Source organism: Sturnus vulgaris, chromosome 5 (genome assembly GCF_052056855.1).
Source record: "Sturnus vulgaris isolate bStuVul1 chromosome 5, bStuVul1.hap1, whole genome shotgun sequence".
Classification (NCBI taxonomy): Eukaryota; Metazoa; Chordata; class Aves; order Passeriformes; family Sturnidae; genus Sturnus; species Sturnus vulgaris.
Window position 1 is genome coordinate 61301113 of NC_142247.1, and position 17512 is coordinate 61318624.

General features: G+C 42.0%; 1 protein-coding gene across 1 annotated transcript in view; it reads right to left on the reverse strand.

Annotated features, from left to right (window-relative positions):
- Positions 1-587: 587 nt before the first annotated feature.
- Positions 588-17512, reverse strand: part of CDHR3 (cadherin related family member 3) — a 36168-nt gene continuing 19243 nt past the window's right edge. Inside the window, exons 12-20 of the mRNA XM_088165817.1 lie at positions 16829-17055; positions 15293-15464; positions 13548-13792; positions 10807-10964; positions 9441-9454; positions 7971-8002; positions 6972-7020; positions 4177-4268; positions 588-2288 (exon numbers count right to left, since the gene is read on the reverse strand). Of these exons, the coding sequence (XP_088021943.1) occupies positions 2142-2288; positions 4177-4268; positions 6972-7020; positions 7971-8002; positions 9441-9454; positions 10807-10964; positions 13548-13792; positions 15293-15464; positions 16829-17055 (1136 nt within the window). The 3' untranslated portion in view covers positions 588-2141. The remainder of the gene's footprint in view (positions 2289-4176; positions 4269-6971; positions 7021-7970; positions 8003-9440; positions 9455-10806; positions 10965-13547; positions 13793-15292; positions 15465-16828; positions 17056-17512) is intronic.

The following is a 17512-nucleotide window of genomic DNA, read 5'->3' on the forward strand; positions in this document are numbered from 1 at the left end:
TGTAGACACTGATATCTGATCTAGGCATGCAGAAAGAACTTCTTCCAGGGCACAGTTCATCTGATCTATTCTAGGTGTCTGCCTTTCAATAAGTCACCTCTAGTGTCTCTTTCTCACAGGGGGCTTGCAGGGACTTGTTCAGACAAGGCATGTGCAGATGGAGCCCAGTGGGGGCCAAGCCTGTGTTCTGCCTTTCAGCTGGAGCTTTGCAAAGGGCCTGTTGTGGCTGGGGGTGTCAGACAGCTAACCAGCTGGGGCATGTTCAATATGCAGTTGTGGCTGCTTGCTATTAAAGTGTCAGTAATATTATGGTGTTGCAATCTGGCTCTCATAAAATAACCCATCAGCCAGATTCTTTGCTCAGGAGGAGAAGGATTGCTCCCCTTGTCTGACCCACCTTCTCTGAGGGGATCCAAACACCATCTCCTGCTCCTAGTGCACAGTCACAAAGTGGCAGCCTCCTGGGCAGACATTCTCCACCTCTGCAGCTGAACTTATTCTCATGTGTAGGTCTCTTCCAGATCATGAAGGAATGTGGTATTGACACTTTTATATTCCTTGATAAATGAAGTTACGTTGCCAGAAGCTGAGACTTCTGATGTTTATTGTAAGTGCCATTTATAACACCAGCATGAAAGCAAAAACAAAAGCACAAAAACCCCAGTAACATGGTCACACATAAACTGCTTGGGGGAATTAGACCCCGTCAGGAAATGTGACCTGTGCTCTTTCCTAATCACTCTTGAAACTTTCAGAGCAATGTCAATCCATAGATCTGCATGCATTTCAGAGAAGTATAATAGGCAGAGACACAGCAATCAAAAGCTGTGGCAGAACTCACATAACTTTTGTAGACTTTAGACAAAATTATTTCATGACATGTAATAGGCAGCTGTAGGACAGGAACTGCTGCCCCTGGCCAGTCTGCTTCAACCACCAGTCTGCTTCTGCTTTCCTCCTCTTCCACTCTCAGTTTATCAGTGCCATCACTCTAAAATAAATGGCACCAAAATTCATACCTTGTATCTGTGTTCACAGGGACTAACAGAGTTGTTGAAGACTAGAGAGGCTATCCTCATCATTTAGTCTGACCCTCTACAGCACACAGCAGCTCTTCTTGACTTCTGAAGGCTTCAAATAATGGAAAGGGCCCATGGTCTTGGCTAATTGTTCCAATAATCAAATGCTTTTATTGCGTAGAGCTGCATATAATCTTTGCTCTCAGTCCATCCAGTGGCAATTCTACACACTGACTCTGTGTTCCCAAAAGACTTCTGAATTTAAAAAAGCACAAAAGCTCCTCTGACAATTAGAAGAAGTTTCTAACATTTAAAGCTGCACTGCACAGTGTATTATAATCTCTATTTTATGAAAAAATATATGTTGCTTTTATATTCAAAGTATCTTTTCACATATTGTTTGAATAACATATTGATAGAATAAACAACAAGCATACACCTGGGTCAGTAGTTCTACCTTCTCTGCTTTTGTCCTACCAAAGACAAGCCAGAGCCATGAATGGATGTGCTTTGGCTTAATAAGACCAAGAATTTATTCTTGATTCCTTCACAGGGAGGAACATCTATAGTAATAAGGGTAGCTGATAGGAAAAAGGTGCTGCTTTAGCATAAAGTTAATGCTCATATAAAACCTTGTTATTCCTTGATTTTGTAGCTCCTAAGCAAGAGAAGTAGTCTTAGGCATGTCCAAAATAGGGTTTTATAGGAAAGATCAAGATGAAGAGTGAGTTGAAGGTAGAGACCAGCGTTTCATGTATGGAAGTAACAGTGTAAGGAAGGGTGAAGCTGTGCTTTATGGCCAGCACACTTGTTTCCTCACACAGAGAGTTGCATGGGACTCTCATTTAAGCTTTATCTTGCATAAACCTGCCTCTCCAAATGCTGAGTACACAAGCTAAACCCACCTCAGCTGGGTGCAGCCATTCTGGGCAGAGTCAGTGCTTGGATATGGCATCTCTTATATCTATGGTTCCTCTTTGTTCAATTGTCAGTTGTTCTGAGACTAGAGTATTAGAGCACCACTACAAGAGCAGTTGCTTTTCGTCCAGCTGTGGGAGACCATGGCACCAGCAGTGTTGGCTATGACATTGTGTTTGCATACATGGAGTTCAGAACCTGCTGTTATACCAGGTTATGCTGCTGTTGAGGTTTCTTCAGCAAGAAAGAGGGAAATAAGTTTGTGCACTTCAGCAGCAGGAACAGTAGTAAAGAAAGATGAGTATTCTTCTGCCTCTTTGCCAGCTTCCTGGCTGTCTGTCTCTCCCTTGCCTTAAAAAAAATTATTTATCCCTTAATCACGGAAGTAGAATGAGAATTATCAAGGAAGCAAAGCAGCTGGCCTAGAGAAATGCCCAGGAAAGTAAATACAAAAACCTGTGTGTCTTCATGGAATGAAAATAATGCGGTTAACTTTTCAGGTAATTTAATGTCTGGAGGTGCCAGGTATGCCTATGGGTAGTTTGGTGTCAGAGTGCTAGGAAACTGCAGTTTCTTTATGTCACTGGAAAACTACCTGAATAGAAATTGAATGTCCTGTATTTACAGCTAAAAAATGCAAACTATGGAGGGCTGGAGCACTGAATGGCTGTGCCTGTTGGTGCTGGAGGGTCACACAATGTTATGACAACTGCCATGGACACGGTAAAGTGATAACTTACTCAGAGAGTATAAATCACTCTTTCCTATCTGTATCATTGTGGTGTTCATTACACACTGGGTTTCTGATTGTGCAATGAAACAACATTTGACTGAAGATTTGTGTTTGTTAGGGAAGTTGCTCCTGAGCCAAGCCACTCATTTGGAGCACAGCAAAAAGGTACAGCACCATAACAGGCATTCTTGTGAAGTGTAGGATCCTTGGTGAAATTACTGTGGATTTCTCCATCCAGGTCCTTCGTTGTATGACAAAAACAATGTTTGTGAGAGAGTGAATAATATCTTCATTGACTGCCCCTGCTCAGCTTTAACTGAAATTTTCTTTTGCCACCTGATACCAGTCCCTCACTGTCAAAAAACTTTTTTGCAATCAGGAAAGAGAACAAGCCAAGACATAGAGTATTAAGTCATAATTTATAATTATTTTTCTTCAGATTAAAATAATTTTTAAAAATCTTGTGGAGTTTGTTTGTTTTATATTAGGTTTTTAGACAGCACTTACATTATACATGCTCACACAGAAAATATTATTTTACCTCATATGTTTACTGTCATTATTCTTCTGAGTATATTCTACTTGATTCTATAAAGCATTAAATGTGCCAAAGGAAATACCAAAGATGAAGATATTGAATGCTCTTAGTGTTATGAAAGATAAATAAGCTGAAAGTGTTGACAGCCTGAGATACTACAAGAAGCTGTGGCTTTTCTCTATTCTAGAACTTCTCTCAAGCTTTAGTCTTTTCTACAGTAAGATGGGAGGGCAAGGAAGGGCTGAAATAAAATACTGAATTTAAAGAAAATTTTTTTAGCTTTTACCAGCAAACATTTTCACTCATTTGGTTGCTCAACAGGGACAGGAGACCCCATTCACTGCTGAGAAAGCACATCTGTGTATGCTGCCATTCTCAAAGGCAGTCAGAGGATGTGGCCATGTCTGCTGGAGGTGCAGACTTTTCTAAGGGGAAAACTACCAGGGTCTGTAGGAGGCAGTGGGCACTGAATGCTTCTGTCCATGAGTCTGCTTTGTTTCCTCTTCTTCTCTCCTGCTCTTACATGCACCTGCCAAAGGTACATCCAGATTCATCCTGCCTTTGGGTCTGGTTTACAGCCTTATGGCCACCTTTTGTTTTACAGCTGAGAGAGAGAGAAAAATCACATCTGATTCTTTGGCTGTTCAGATTCTTTGGGGGTCAGTTGGGAGGAGCCTTGGAATCTCATGCACTCTGTCTTAATAGCAAAGCAGGGTTCATTTTGGGAGAGGAGGTCAGTTCCTGCCTTAAGGGGCTGGTGAGGATAACCCCCCATCCTCAGATGCCTCTTTGCTCTTTTGCAATCTCAGCCCAGCTTGGCCTGGTGTTTCTGATTGCCCTGCTGAGGGCTTGGCAGCTGGTTTTGTTGCTGCAGTCAGATCTTTCCTCTTCTCTGAAGGCTCTTTTTTGCTTGGTGCTTCTGCTCTATCCATCTCTTGGCCACTATTTTCTGCAGCACTGGGCATTACCTGCACAGCCAGTGTTGGCTGAAGGGGCTCATTGCTCTTCTTCCACCTCCGGGCCCCCGACCGGGTATTGAACTCGTATATTCTGCCAGTCACTTACAGGAAAAAAAAGACAACAGATTAAAATCATTCTTGCTTTAGTAGATTAAGACATGATAGATCTCAGCATGGGATGAAAACGAGAAACATGAAGCACTTGGAATTCAGCTAAGCTGGTGGTGGAGGGAAAGCCTCATTTCTGTGGGGACCTGGGCATCAGAGGAGATGTTGGCTGTTCTGCCTCTATAAGAATTGTCTTTGCAGGGGAACAGGGATATTTAAGACATTCCCATTCCAAAAGAAATAACTTTCTTATCACCCTATAACTCTATCCAAGTTCCAGATACCAGGGATTAACACAGGCAGTGTAACAAACACATCCATAGCTGTAAGGACAAAACTTCTGTCTTCAGCCACACTGAGCAAGACCATTGTATATGTCTGTGCCTAGTTTGTCATGCAGAGTTTCCTACCAGAGGTAGCAAAACCTGCTTAGGAGCACAGTATGCTGCATACATCTTCCAAGCCACGTCAGCTCATCTGGACTGGCTCAGGACTTGGAGATCCAGTGAGTCTTGGCTGCATGCATTCCTTCTCCATTTGTGTAAAATGCTTTCTTCCAGGCTTGATGTCCATTTGGCCATTAGTAGAGTGAAGTACTGTGTGTTTCATACAATTATATGATTCTCTCACATATATAAAATATTGTTAAATTTGTGTTGCTTAGCACACATGGCTGCTTCCCCTTGTCAGAAAGATTTCTGTCTCTATTCAGGTTTTATGGGTAATTTCTACTCATACATTAAAAACAAATATCTTCTCCTTCACTTCATTGCTACCTAGAGATAACTCAAAAAATTGCCACGTGTCCAGTTTAACTCACCGTATGTTGCTATACAGAGAATCAGGAACTATAATGGCACTTTCAGTAATTAAACATTAGCAATAGGAGACAAGCAAAAGACCATTAAGGCTTGGAAATAAACAGTGGTTACGTGTTACTAAATGTTGCAGTTTGTATCAGAATTAATGGTTTGTGACACATTAACGCAATTTGAGATGAAACTGGATCTCTTTACATCTTATTTTTTCTGACTGCTTACAAGGTGGGCGTATTAAAGCAGCCCAGATCAGGAAACAGCTTCTGACCATCCCTCTTAATCATATTCAACAGATAATGTCCCAAAAATTATTAAATCTGATTTCCAAACCAGCAACCTTTGATCCTCTAGGGTTTGTGATGAGCTGTGGAGAAGAGAGGGGAGGAGTGGGGAGCACACATTTCCCTGCTGTCACCACAAAGCTGTGTTAGAGCTTAAAGTTTGTGTCAGGCATGGCACACATGCTATGGCTCTGGATGACTGTTTGCATGGGCTCAGACATCCTGAAGTCCAGTATGGTCATGTTTGTTGAGAAAGGGAGCCCCAGCTGTCCTGCAAGAACACTGGAAAGCAGCTCTTGCAGCAGCCTAGAGACTACCCATATTTAAAACATTACAAATGCAGTTAAATAGGGAAAAAGCAGGGATTTTGGAGCCCATTCCTCCAGATCTCTTTATAAATAGCAGGTGAGCTTGGACCTGGATCAAACCAGCCTTGAGCAGCCCTGTGGATGGACTTAATTGCACAGTAGGGTCCCACTTGTTTGCCCAAATTGCACTGAAGTCTCCATGCCTAGTGTTTCCCATTAGCTCAACACGCCCAACAGCTCTGAGCCAGCTAATAAGAAACACAAGTTACAGGGTGGAAATTGGCCAGATGAATCCAAGCCTTGAAACAAGCCTGCCTTCTTCTGGATGATTTCTAGACCTATTGTTTTAGACCTATTTTCAGATCTATTTATTAAAAACTTATTTTGTCTGATTGTCACATTTTACCAGCCTCCCATATCCATGCTGGGGCTCTCAGCTATTAGGCACAGGGCTGGGCACCCTAATTCCAGGCCAAGCATCAAAGTAAGGGGCTCAGGCAGGGGCTGTGTTTCAGGGGAATGAGGAAAGCCAGATCAATCCTCAGTAAAACAAAAATATTTTTCCTGTAATGAGCCCTGCTGCAGAGTTGTGGTTGTCACCTGGGGTGCTGGATGAGCTCCCCAGCTCATCCTGAGGTTTGTAGCTTTTGCCTTATTTTCACTTTTCCCAGCTGGTTAATCAGATATGCTCAGAGTTTGCATAACTGGAGCCTAGGGACACAGTAGCTGTTGCCAGCTGATGGCCTTCCCTTTTCTCCCCAACAAGCAATGCCTGAGCCTTGAATAAACAGCAGCAACACACACTAGCTGTAAGGGAGGAGGTTTGTGCAGGAGCCAGTAGCTCACCCACCCACTTCTCCAGGAAGAAGTTTAGGAGATGAAGGCAGCACTTCTGAAGTGACATTCATCTCCTGGCCATTTCCCAGACATGAGATGGGTGAGACCATGTAGCTATGACAGCACCGGAGCACCAGAGCAGAGGGAGAATTGCAACACATTTCTCCTCCCCTCCTACCTTCCTATACCACATCCATACATTCCAGTTTAGCAGAGAAGTAGTGAACAGTCTGACCATCAGGTGTGTGCTTCCAAGGGCTGTAAGAATATTCTACCATTACAAATATTACTGAGGCACAGTCTTGATTTTTGCTATTTGAGATATAGCTCCCATTCTCCTTGGAAATAGCAAACTGGAAATATGAAAAGCCAATGTTAAACCATATTTAAATTAACTAACCACTTTGGTTCCAGCCTAATATTCATGTCCTCTGTTACTTGCTTTTTATTACCTGGGTCTCTGGCTTCTCCATCAAAGACAGTGTTTAGCTTTGTCATTGTCTGTGAAGAAATGCAAAATGTGAAATGAAACCTGTGAATTAGTGAAGTCACTTGGAAATGGTGACCTATATTGCATTCCTCCAGGCTGGGTTTAATCTAAACCGGCAACAAGAGCCATTTGTGATGTAGGGTTTCATCACTAGATATTCGAAGGAGAATTAATAAGTTCTGACATGCTAAATGCCTCCACGTGTGTAACCACAAGAGGGTCTTCTCCACCCAGAGTAGGCTTGGCAATCCCCTCTGAAAAATTTGGGGAGAGGGAGTTCACTAATCAAAGTGCCTTGCATAGATTCACAGAATATCCTGAGTTGGAAGGGACCCACTAGGGTCATCAAAATCCAGCTCCTGCCTGGACCTGCAGAGGACCACTCCAGGAGCCATACCACGTGCCTGAGAGCATTATGTCTATTTATGCAATTATGCAGCCTTTATGCAGTTATGTCTATGAAAAAGAAGGAGCCCTGAGATCCAGGAGCAAAGAAACATCTCCAACAGTGGAAACATCTGTGACATTTTGCTGCAAACAGCTTATCAAGGCCAGCCTGGCTATGCTGGCAAACCTTACTGGTTGCACTCAGGTGGGTCAGAGTTGGCTCCACAGGTCAGTGGTGCCTCAGCAGTGCTGCCATCAGTGAAGTTGGGACACTTGTCCCACCCTGCACTGAGTGTTCCTGTCATTGTTGTGGGCACAGCCTGTCTGACCTCAAGTACAGCATTTTGGCACTTGGAAGCAAATGGGTCCCAGGGCAGGTGAGCACTGCTCACATTCCGTGTTTCTTCCAAACACAGAGGCCAGCTGGGACAATGAAGTGTTTTGCACTCGAGGGCAATAATTTTTTCCTTGCCTATCATTTTTATATTACCTTTGGTAAACAGTCACCTTCCATATCATATTGCATGATGGGGCTGGCAAAACTGGGGTTTCTTTTGCAGCCAGCAGTACTTACCACAAGCACTTCTTTCTTAGGCTTCTTCTTTTCTACAGAAAGGAAAATGAACATTGTTAATAATCAGAATTTTCTGATAGTGACTGTAGATACTAAAGTTAAGATTTCCTCAAAGAAACAGACATTCTTCATACTCAAATGCTGAGACATCTTAAATGAGTCTGATTTCTTTTCAAATGCAGAGTGAGAATTCACAATTGCCAATGACTAATCAAGACTAGCCTTGAAAAGTCAGTAATGAATGAATAGCAATGGTTATTAAACAAATTTCTCTTTCTAAATAATATGAACAAATACAGAAATTCAGCTTTGGGAATATTTGAACTAGAAACGCACATTATTGCTTATATGAATGTTTGTGGTTGCAAAACTTGTGTCAAATATCAGCTTGGGACAAAACATGGAATAGCTGCATTTTCAGTCAAGTAAAATTCAGATCGAAGAACAGTTTGGTTGTGTGTGAATTTACCACACTATTAACTCATCCCACATGCAAACAAATACAGCAGCAGTGCCATGGGCATCTCGACAGCAAGGATTTGTGGATGATACCCAACTAGTTGCTGTGATTTCTTCTTGCTCACTCTTTGCCAATTTGTTTAATGGCCTTTCTTTGGACAACTGTGGCTGGCCACAAATGTGCTTTGCAGCCAGGTGTGCAAAACTCTGTAATGCTGCAGGTGGATCTCAACCTGAGCACTGATGGAAAACCTGTTTTGTCTGGCCTTTGCTGCCCAGCATTTGGGAACCAGTTTTTCAGAAAGCAAAAAGCATTCACTTTTTGGAAACCAGCCAACACTGAAATGTCTCAAATTGGGCAACCAAGAGAACAGCTAATTTTGTGGGGTTTGTTAGTCCTGTGGTTTTTTTCCAGCTGGGAGATACTGACTGAGGGAAGAGGAATTACAAAAGCAGGGTCCTACTCAGCCCATATGAGCAGTGCTTTGTATCAGAAATGTAATGGGACTAAAAACAACAAGATTGCTTAAAAAAACCATGCATTTCAGTGTGCAATATATCTCCCTGCTAAGTTTTACAAACCCCTTTAAAAGCACCAATGCTTCAAAATAAATCTTTATATATATATGAAGTAATGGTGTCAAGGGAGAAAATGATCAGAGAACAGGGAATTAGAGTGGAGAGGACTCTTGAAGGTGCTATAGATGGCTGGGATTATTTTTTAACAGATAGCATATAAATTATGTGTGAAAAATACAGTAATTCTTTAGTATACATGCCAGAATACCAGACTATTCTGAATTTGGGTTTTGCCTAATAGTTAATAGATTTGATGACTAAAAGGGCCATGAAATCACTTTGTCAGGCCTCCCATAATTGTCCAGGATTATCTAATCTCAGTACCCTTCTATTGCATCAAATTTATATCTAGAAAATTATTTACATATTTTACACAGAATCATAAATAAGATCTTGTTTTGAAGCATTAAAATATAGAAAAGAGGTACACACCTGGAGCATTTATCCTGTAATGAAAAGAAGATTAACAGTGTAGTTAACAAATGTCATGTTTTCCCTACATAAATAAATCATTATTTTTTATTCTCTTTCACTTGGCAAGAAAGATGCGTTTCCTTGAGTTCTGAGATTTGCTTGATTTATTTGGTTTCTGATTTTGCTTTCACAGAAAGCCTGCATCATTTAATGCTGCCCTCAAACAGGAAAACAGTCCTGAACATTAACACTTCTTCAAGAAGGAATGCTTTTAAAATAACAAAGTCTTATTGAAGTTAGCATAATGGATTTATATAATCTGGAAAAATACATTTTCAGATATTGTCGTTTTGTTCCATTCTGGGAGGAATGTCAATTTTTTGGATCTGATGTGCTAGAGAATACCTTTTAAAATATTTGAAAAGTTATAAATGTTTTTGAAAATATAGAAATTGCTTTTTAATGGGAGACCACGGTTCCAAATAAATTATTTGTCCAAATAATAAATAATAGCAGTATCTTAGATTAATTTGTCATTTTTATCACAAGCTGTTAATGCCGTGCACATACAATTTGAACTGTAGTCACAGTCACATAGTAGTTCTTTACATTTAATGTAACTTGTAAATTGATGTTCAGATCCTGAGAATACTTGTAGAAATCCTTCTTTTTTAATCCTAGCCACTTAAAGGACTGCTTATCTTTGTTTTGTGAAGTACAAAGTCAATTTAGAGGCAGCCTGGCTCCAGCCCACTGAGAAGGCAGCCAGCAGGGATCTCTGCACTTCCCACAGTGACTCAGAGCTGGTCCCAGGTGCTTCCATGCCTTTTGCCAAGCATGAACACTTAGAGGTAGGCTTTATGGGCCAGAGCCTTGTAACTGGCTTGGTAAAACTCCAGGAAACCTGCAGAAGTTTTGCCAGAACAATGAAATTGGCATGAGCACCAATATTTATAAAGGACACTGGGATCTGCAGCTGAGAGGGAGGAAAAGGCATCCAGTAACGATCTAGATGGGAGCTCCCTTGGAGTGGGGGTTAAATACAAACCAAAATATTTGTGGTCAGCACAGTCTGAGGCTCCAAGTGAGGCTCATGAGCATAGCTCATAGCATAGCATAGCTGCCTTTAGAGGTTATAATTGCTAATTCCACTTCTACCTTCTGCTGTGTTACTAAACCCATGGAAAAAAAATGCCACGGACATATTTCCTTGAGTTCACATCATTAACATCCAACATCACTGCACCTGGTATTAGCCTTTACTACAGTGAGGGGCATACCACTATAAAAGATTTAATATCATCACAGTTGCAAGGCCTGAACCATCTCTGTCATTGCCAGGTGCTTCTGGGGACTTCCCAGGGTGGCATTTTGGGGGACTCACCGAGGGGGGCAGTGGGTGCAGAGCCAGGTCAACAGCAGGAGCACCAGGTAGCCCAGCAGCCCGAGGAGCAGCAAACTGCCCAGGGTGATGACAAATGGCACGTACCACGCTGATGGAGAGTAGAGGTTCTCCTTTTTTGTCACAACAGTGAAGCCAGGCTTTTAAAACAAGACAGGAAGAGTTCCTCAAAGCTGCATACTGACACCAACATCATCTTTCATCTGGCTGAACTTCTGCACCAAGGCACCCGGTCCAAGCTTGCCCCAGGGCTCTGCAGGTGATGGGCACAGGGAGGTGGAGGGAGGCACTGATTTATCCCATGTGCCTGCCTGCTGGCTGCCAAGGCAGCTCAGATGGCTGGGATCGACCACTGAGCTCCTGGGGCAACCAAAGGCAGGTGAAATGGAGCCCACCCACTAGGAAAAGGGGAGGTTCCAGATAATGTTGAAATATCTTATAATAAAACAAGCATGTCGTGGTGGAGTTTTAAAGCCTCAGGTTGCCCGAGAGGCTGTAAGCACACAGTTGGAGGGAGGGCAAGTTTGGGAATACTGCCATTACTGAGATAATGTTTTCTTGTTACCTAAGGCAAAACTGGAAGTAGGTCATCTTCACTGCAGTGATCATTCAGCCTGCTTTGTAAGAGGAGTTGAACCCTAAGGAACTGGGTTATTGTATAAAAAGAAATGGAACTCCTTCTTTTTTACCAGTGACTTGTTCCAGAAGGAAAAAACGCACTTCCTGAGCAGTTGCAATCTCCCACATCTTCCTGAGTGTCAGGAGACACATATCTGAGCTGGCACATCACTTGGTGCTAGCAACTCATTCATTAAGGTGCCACCATGAAACTATCCTCACACATTTCAGAAATTACTCATTTACTCTACCTAGTTCATTACCTAGTGTGGTACTATTAGTTTTAGATCATCTACTATACTGAAGTTTTTATTTAATTTTCTGTAAGACATTTGTAATCACATTGAGTATGAAATTGTGCAGGGTATCTATTTCTTCCCAGTTTAAGGATAATTTTAAGACCCATTTAGTCTTGTCAAAAGAAGATACATCCAATCCTTAGAGAAATGCTCAAATAATCTCAATATCACCACCACCACTTTATCCTCACCTAAATTGAAGTCACAAGTGACTTTTTGTGATGGGGCTTCTTTTCTACACTACCAACTTTCCAGTTCCTGACTCATCAAGTTGCTGCACTGAGCACATGTAAAGAGTAGTGATGGGAAAACTTGCTGTAATGGAAGTGTTCGTCTGGAAAATAGCCTGAAAGTGGAAGGCTGATATCTCTGAGGAGACAGATTTAATGCTGTGTTATGTGGTTGAGACTGTTTGTATTTGTGGTAAAGCACAGGAAAGAAATACAGAATAAGTTTATTCAGCTAAACTTTTCACTTCCACATCAAATTGGGGGAGTAGAAGGCACTGAAAAAAATCATTCATACCTTCTCAAAAGAGCATTAGATAAGAACAGAATTATTAATTAGGCTGAAAATTTGGATCTAAGCATTTTCATAGCAAAGCAACCAGACTTGTATGTGCTGTTTACAGGATCTTTTGGTTCTGGCTCAGTTACCAGAAGCCTCTAGAAGATCTAGACCATTTTACAGCAAAGGCCTCTTTTACCACTTTACTTGGATACTCATATTTTCATTCTTGCATGCAAAACAGAAAAGGGTAATGCCATCTGCAGGGAGGCAGGGAATGGATGGACTGTGGGTGATGGAGGATGATGCAGCAAGGCATGAAGGGGTGACTGGTACAAGGATAGGGACACAGTGGCCCCTACCCTCAGGCTGTGTCACATCTACAGGCAAGACAAAAGCAAGCTCTCTGCACATCCTGCACCAGCCTGATGGAAATCAGCTTCAAAATTAAACTGGTATGACAGAGCTCAGCTGGGATGGCTGTGCAGAGGGGTGAGCAGTATTGCTGGGATACAGGCCCATTACTCCACAGGCTGTGCAAGGATAGATCCCACCTGGGCTGCCAAAAGCTGTGCAGGTTTCCTCAGCTCAGATATGGACCATCACATGGGCAGGGAGCTCAGGAAAGACCCATCCCACCCCTCTGGATTTGCTGTCTGAAACCTGCTGAAACCTCAGCGACACACTGAGGCTGTGCAAAACTGCTGCAGTTCCTTACATGCTGCTCCAAATTTTTCACTACAGTGACCTCAGGTCTGAAAAAGAGACTCTTTCAAGAGATGAGGATTTCTAGTTGTTGTTGTCTGTTTCAGCTTTGATAGCCACAGATTAATGTGCTCCAATGATAACGAAGCACACAAAACTGCAAGGCAGCTAGGGGAGTGAATAGTTATGAATTAAAAAAGAGGTAGTGCAAAATGCATGAGGTAATTTTAAGGTTCCAGGCAAAGGTTAATCCCTGCTCTTTCCTTATTAATAAAGCTGCCAAAATCTTTAACTTTCCAGTTGCCTGGTAATGGCAGCGTGCCCGGCACTTTGGCTTCCTGCCCTTTTTGTTTTAGAAACTGGAATACAAAACACATGTTATGATTCTCTACCTGGGACTAATCCTTCATGAAACCAAGCACATCAACCACCTCTGGCTTCATCATATGAGCACAGGGCTCAGAACGTCTCAGGACTAGATGCACTCAAGGTTTTTGCTTTCCTTTTGCATACATCTATCCTCTTTTCTTTACTCCTGTGGAGATTACTCCATTAAAGAAATGTAGAACTGGACATAAGTTTTAGTGAACTTACTGTAGTGGTTGTGGCCGTAGTTGGGTTTGGGATAACTCTGATGCTTAAAGTCACCGTTCCAGTTTTAACTAAGCGTGTAGTTCTGTCCCTGGCAGATACTAAATTGTCATCTGTTATGTGGACACGCAGACTGTAAATCCAGTTTGTATCAAGTCCACTCTCATAGTCAAACCTTGATGCAAGAATCAGACGAGATGTGTTGGAGCCAGCACTTGGTGAAAAGATGAAATGATTGTTCTCATTGCCTGCAAAAAGGCAACACCAAAATGCAAAATCATTTACTTTAATCCCACATTAAAGTAAATGTGTGTAACAAGTGGTGAAGGTCAATGACAAGAAGGGCTCCTTGATCTCCCTTGTACCATATAAAATAATTTAAAACAATACAGTCATAAAAGCATTGCAATCTAGAATAAGACCCTCTATGGGGACATAGCAGAGAGGAGGCTGTGGAAACACTTCAGACCCATGAGCACACAAGAGGTCACCTGAATGACCTGAACTTATAACCTGGGAAGCACCCAAGAGCACCCAGCTGGGGTGAGGATCCTGCACTGTGCAGGGCTCATTTCACTGCCTGTGTGTCCCTGGACTGTTGCTCCAGCCCCTCTTTATGGCTTCTCCATCTGCCCAGAGGCAGTGGCCTTTGAAGAGAGTTAATGACTCAGTGACACTCATTGCCTCCAGTGCTTTGTCAGCACCATGGGGCAGGGAGGAGAGTGCAGAAATGCTTGCTCCTCACCCCTTGCTTTCTGTCCACTGTAGATGGAGAGCTGCTCATGGCCTGGGCTGCAGGCAGACCAGCCCCAGCTATTAGGATCTGGACAGACCACATATACAAGAAATCAGAGCCTTGAAAAAGCATCAAATGTGCTTTGGTTTTGCTCTTGTGGCCCCTCAGAGATCAAGAGTTGACATGTCCTTGAAGGTCATACCTATTTTAGAACACAAAAAGGGCCATGAGCTGCTCTGCAGCTCAGAGGCCAATGCACAACATAGCCCAGGTCTGTACCACCAGAGAGTGATTTACTAACACAGCCATTGTATGGATTCATGTGTCAATACCATGTCTGCAGAGCTCCCTCTGTGGCATCTCTTTTGATGTTTACAGCTTTTTACTGGCACCTGGACAATCTGCTCCCTCCTTCACTGCAGCCACCTCAGCCACAAAAGAAGGAATTGCCCGGAGAGTGTTGTTTCCATTTTTGTGAAGCTGAGTGTCATCCCATACCACTACAGATCTCCAAGTGGATGCAGCTGATCACAATTTTTAAAAGGAGAGTTTATTGCATACAGCATGGACCTACAACATGCAGATTCGAGCAGTTGTTTTGAACAGTGCCCCAGCATCCATGTGATGATGAGAGACACAGAGATACAGAACTTTCCAGTGTTTCTCAAGATTTACTCAACCGTAATTGGAAGGGAAATTTGACACTGCACAGCATTCCAGCTCATTATTCTGAAGTACTTGTCACCTGTGTAATTAATAGACTATTTATTAATATGACAGGCAACCTAGACTTGCAAGGGAGTGGCTCTAGCTTCTAGCACCAATAGCACTAGTAGCCAGCTTGTGGAGAGAGGATCAGCATAATGATGTGCAGAACTTGTGGATCACAGCTAGCTCGCCATGAAAAGTAGTACACAAACTAAGTTAGATTTTTGTTTACAAATGTAAGTGAATTATCAACATTCGTTATTATTTGTTCACTGTTCCCAGCTTGCCCACTGTGACACAGTACCTTCATTAATGAAGTAACGGAAAGACCTGGGATCAGAATCACGATCTTGACATTCAATCCTGAAGCCATTAATATTGGTCCCAACAGCTAAATTGACTGGGATTTGAAGAGAGAAGAAATTGGGTGAACAAACTGGCTCTTCATCATTTACTTCCAAAACATTTACAGTTACCTGGAAGAAAAGAGCAATAGCAAGCTGAAGTTGCTTCAATGTGCTGAGACAGAACTTTGTTAATTTCAGAAGCTGTTTGGTTTTGTCCATTTTATTCTTTTGATCAACAAATGTTGAAGAGCACTGAAGTCCTCTTCCAACCTAGCTCCTGCCACAAAATGTCTGTGATCATTTGTTCTTCATCTTGTGATCGCATTCTTCTGGGAACAGGTTCCTTAACCTGAGCCATCTTCCAGAAGTGAAGGGTTTGCAAGCTGATATATCTGTCTGAGCAACCTGAATTGTGCTATTGTTAAAATGAGAAATAATAATAGTACCACATAATCACTAAACTCCTTTCCAAAACTCTCAATTTGCTTCACAATCATTAGCTGGGCTTCTTAGTGTGTCTAATAACCATCCATGATCCATGAAAGGAAGAGTGTTTATAGACTGTTCCCAGCGAGAGAGGAATGCTGGCAGTGGCCTCCTGCATGGGTAGGAGCACCCTGAGTAGCACCAGATGTGTTTGATGTCATCTGGGATTAGCTAGCTAAAAGAAAATTATTACCCTCCCAAAGTTCTTTCTTTTCTATTAGTCAGGCAACAGATAAGCTTGATATTGATAACAGTTTCTGATGCTAAATTGTCATTAATTGTCACCTTGAAACATTATAGATGATAAAGAGATTAAATATCTCCTAGATAGCAACTGCATGGGTGGTGCTTGGCTGGAATGAAAAGCAAGCCTAGTACCTGTGTCACCCCCAAGACAGGTGTAAAAAACAAATGTAAAGCAGGCATGAGGGAGAAAGTGTGTAAAGAAGTCAAAAGGACCCTGTCTGTGAAGGACACTGGGATTATTTGAAATAAAATTCTTTGAACTTTCAACTGCTTTGAAAGAAGTTACTATAAAATACCTTTGTGGATGTAGCATCTATACCTTTTTGTCTGAATAAAATTGGTCTGAGCAGAAAACCTAAGACTCCAAAAATAATTTGCCACTAAACATGGCTACAATTAGATTGTGTTACCTGGACTCAAGACTCATGCTTTTTCTATTTTCTAGTACCTCTGTAGCCATAAAGAATAACTTAAATTGTCTAGGGCACAGAAAACAATTTCACTGTCGGGGTAAAATAAGAAAAAAAAAAGTCTGAGAAGGAAACACCACAGTTAAAAATATTAAAATATTATTTTATCCTTTTTGTGAGAAAGAAACCAACACTGAGTGAATAATACCTCTTTCATCTGAGTAATATATGACTGGGCAGGGTTGCATTTGCCTTTTACAGACCAAAGTGCTTTGCCCAATGTCTTACTGTTCTTACTAGGAAGAGAGAAAGATGTATGTAAAGGTGAAGTAATAAAGTGGATTTACTCACTGATGCTGTTGTAGGCTTCTCTTGGTCTGAGGCCTGTACTGTGAAAACATGTTTCTGAGTTGTTTCATAGTCTAATCTAGCTAAAATCCTCACATCTCCTTTCGTTGGGCTGATCCAGAAGATATTTGTGTAATCCCTGGTGCCAGCTCCAGCTACGATGGAGTAAGTGATGACATTGGGTGGCCAGTCCTTGTCTGTGGCATGCACTCTTCCAATGCTAGATCCAACTGAGAGACAGAAAATCCATATTTCATTAGCATTTAAAGCAACAGAAGGTACAGATGAAACTGAACTAAAGATTTGGTTTAGAGTTTTTCACACAAGAAAATTAAAGCAAGGGTGTAAATAAGCACGATTTCCCTAGGGTGTGCTATGGCTCCCCTGTGCATGGGCTGCTAGCAGCAAATACCAAAACACAGGAGTATGTAGAGAACCTCAGCAGAAGTGCTCTGTGGCTAGGCCAAGGGAGTTCTCATTCATCTGTGTCAGTCTGTAAAGGTTTCTGTGCACTACCACAGTCCCTCCAAAAGGCTGATTTAGCAAGAGCAGAAAGACAGTCTAAAACAAGACATCTGAGTTCAGTTCCTGGCACTGCCACAGATTGCTTGTGCAATTGCTGAATTTGTCTGTGTCTCAGCTTCCATCTGTACAATTGGAGTTTTTGCCAGTTTAGTCTATTTAAGG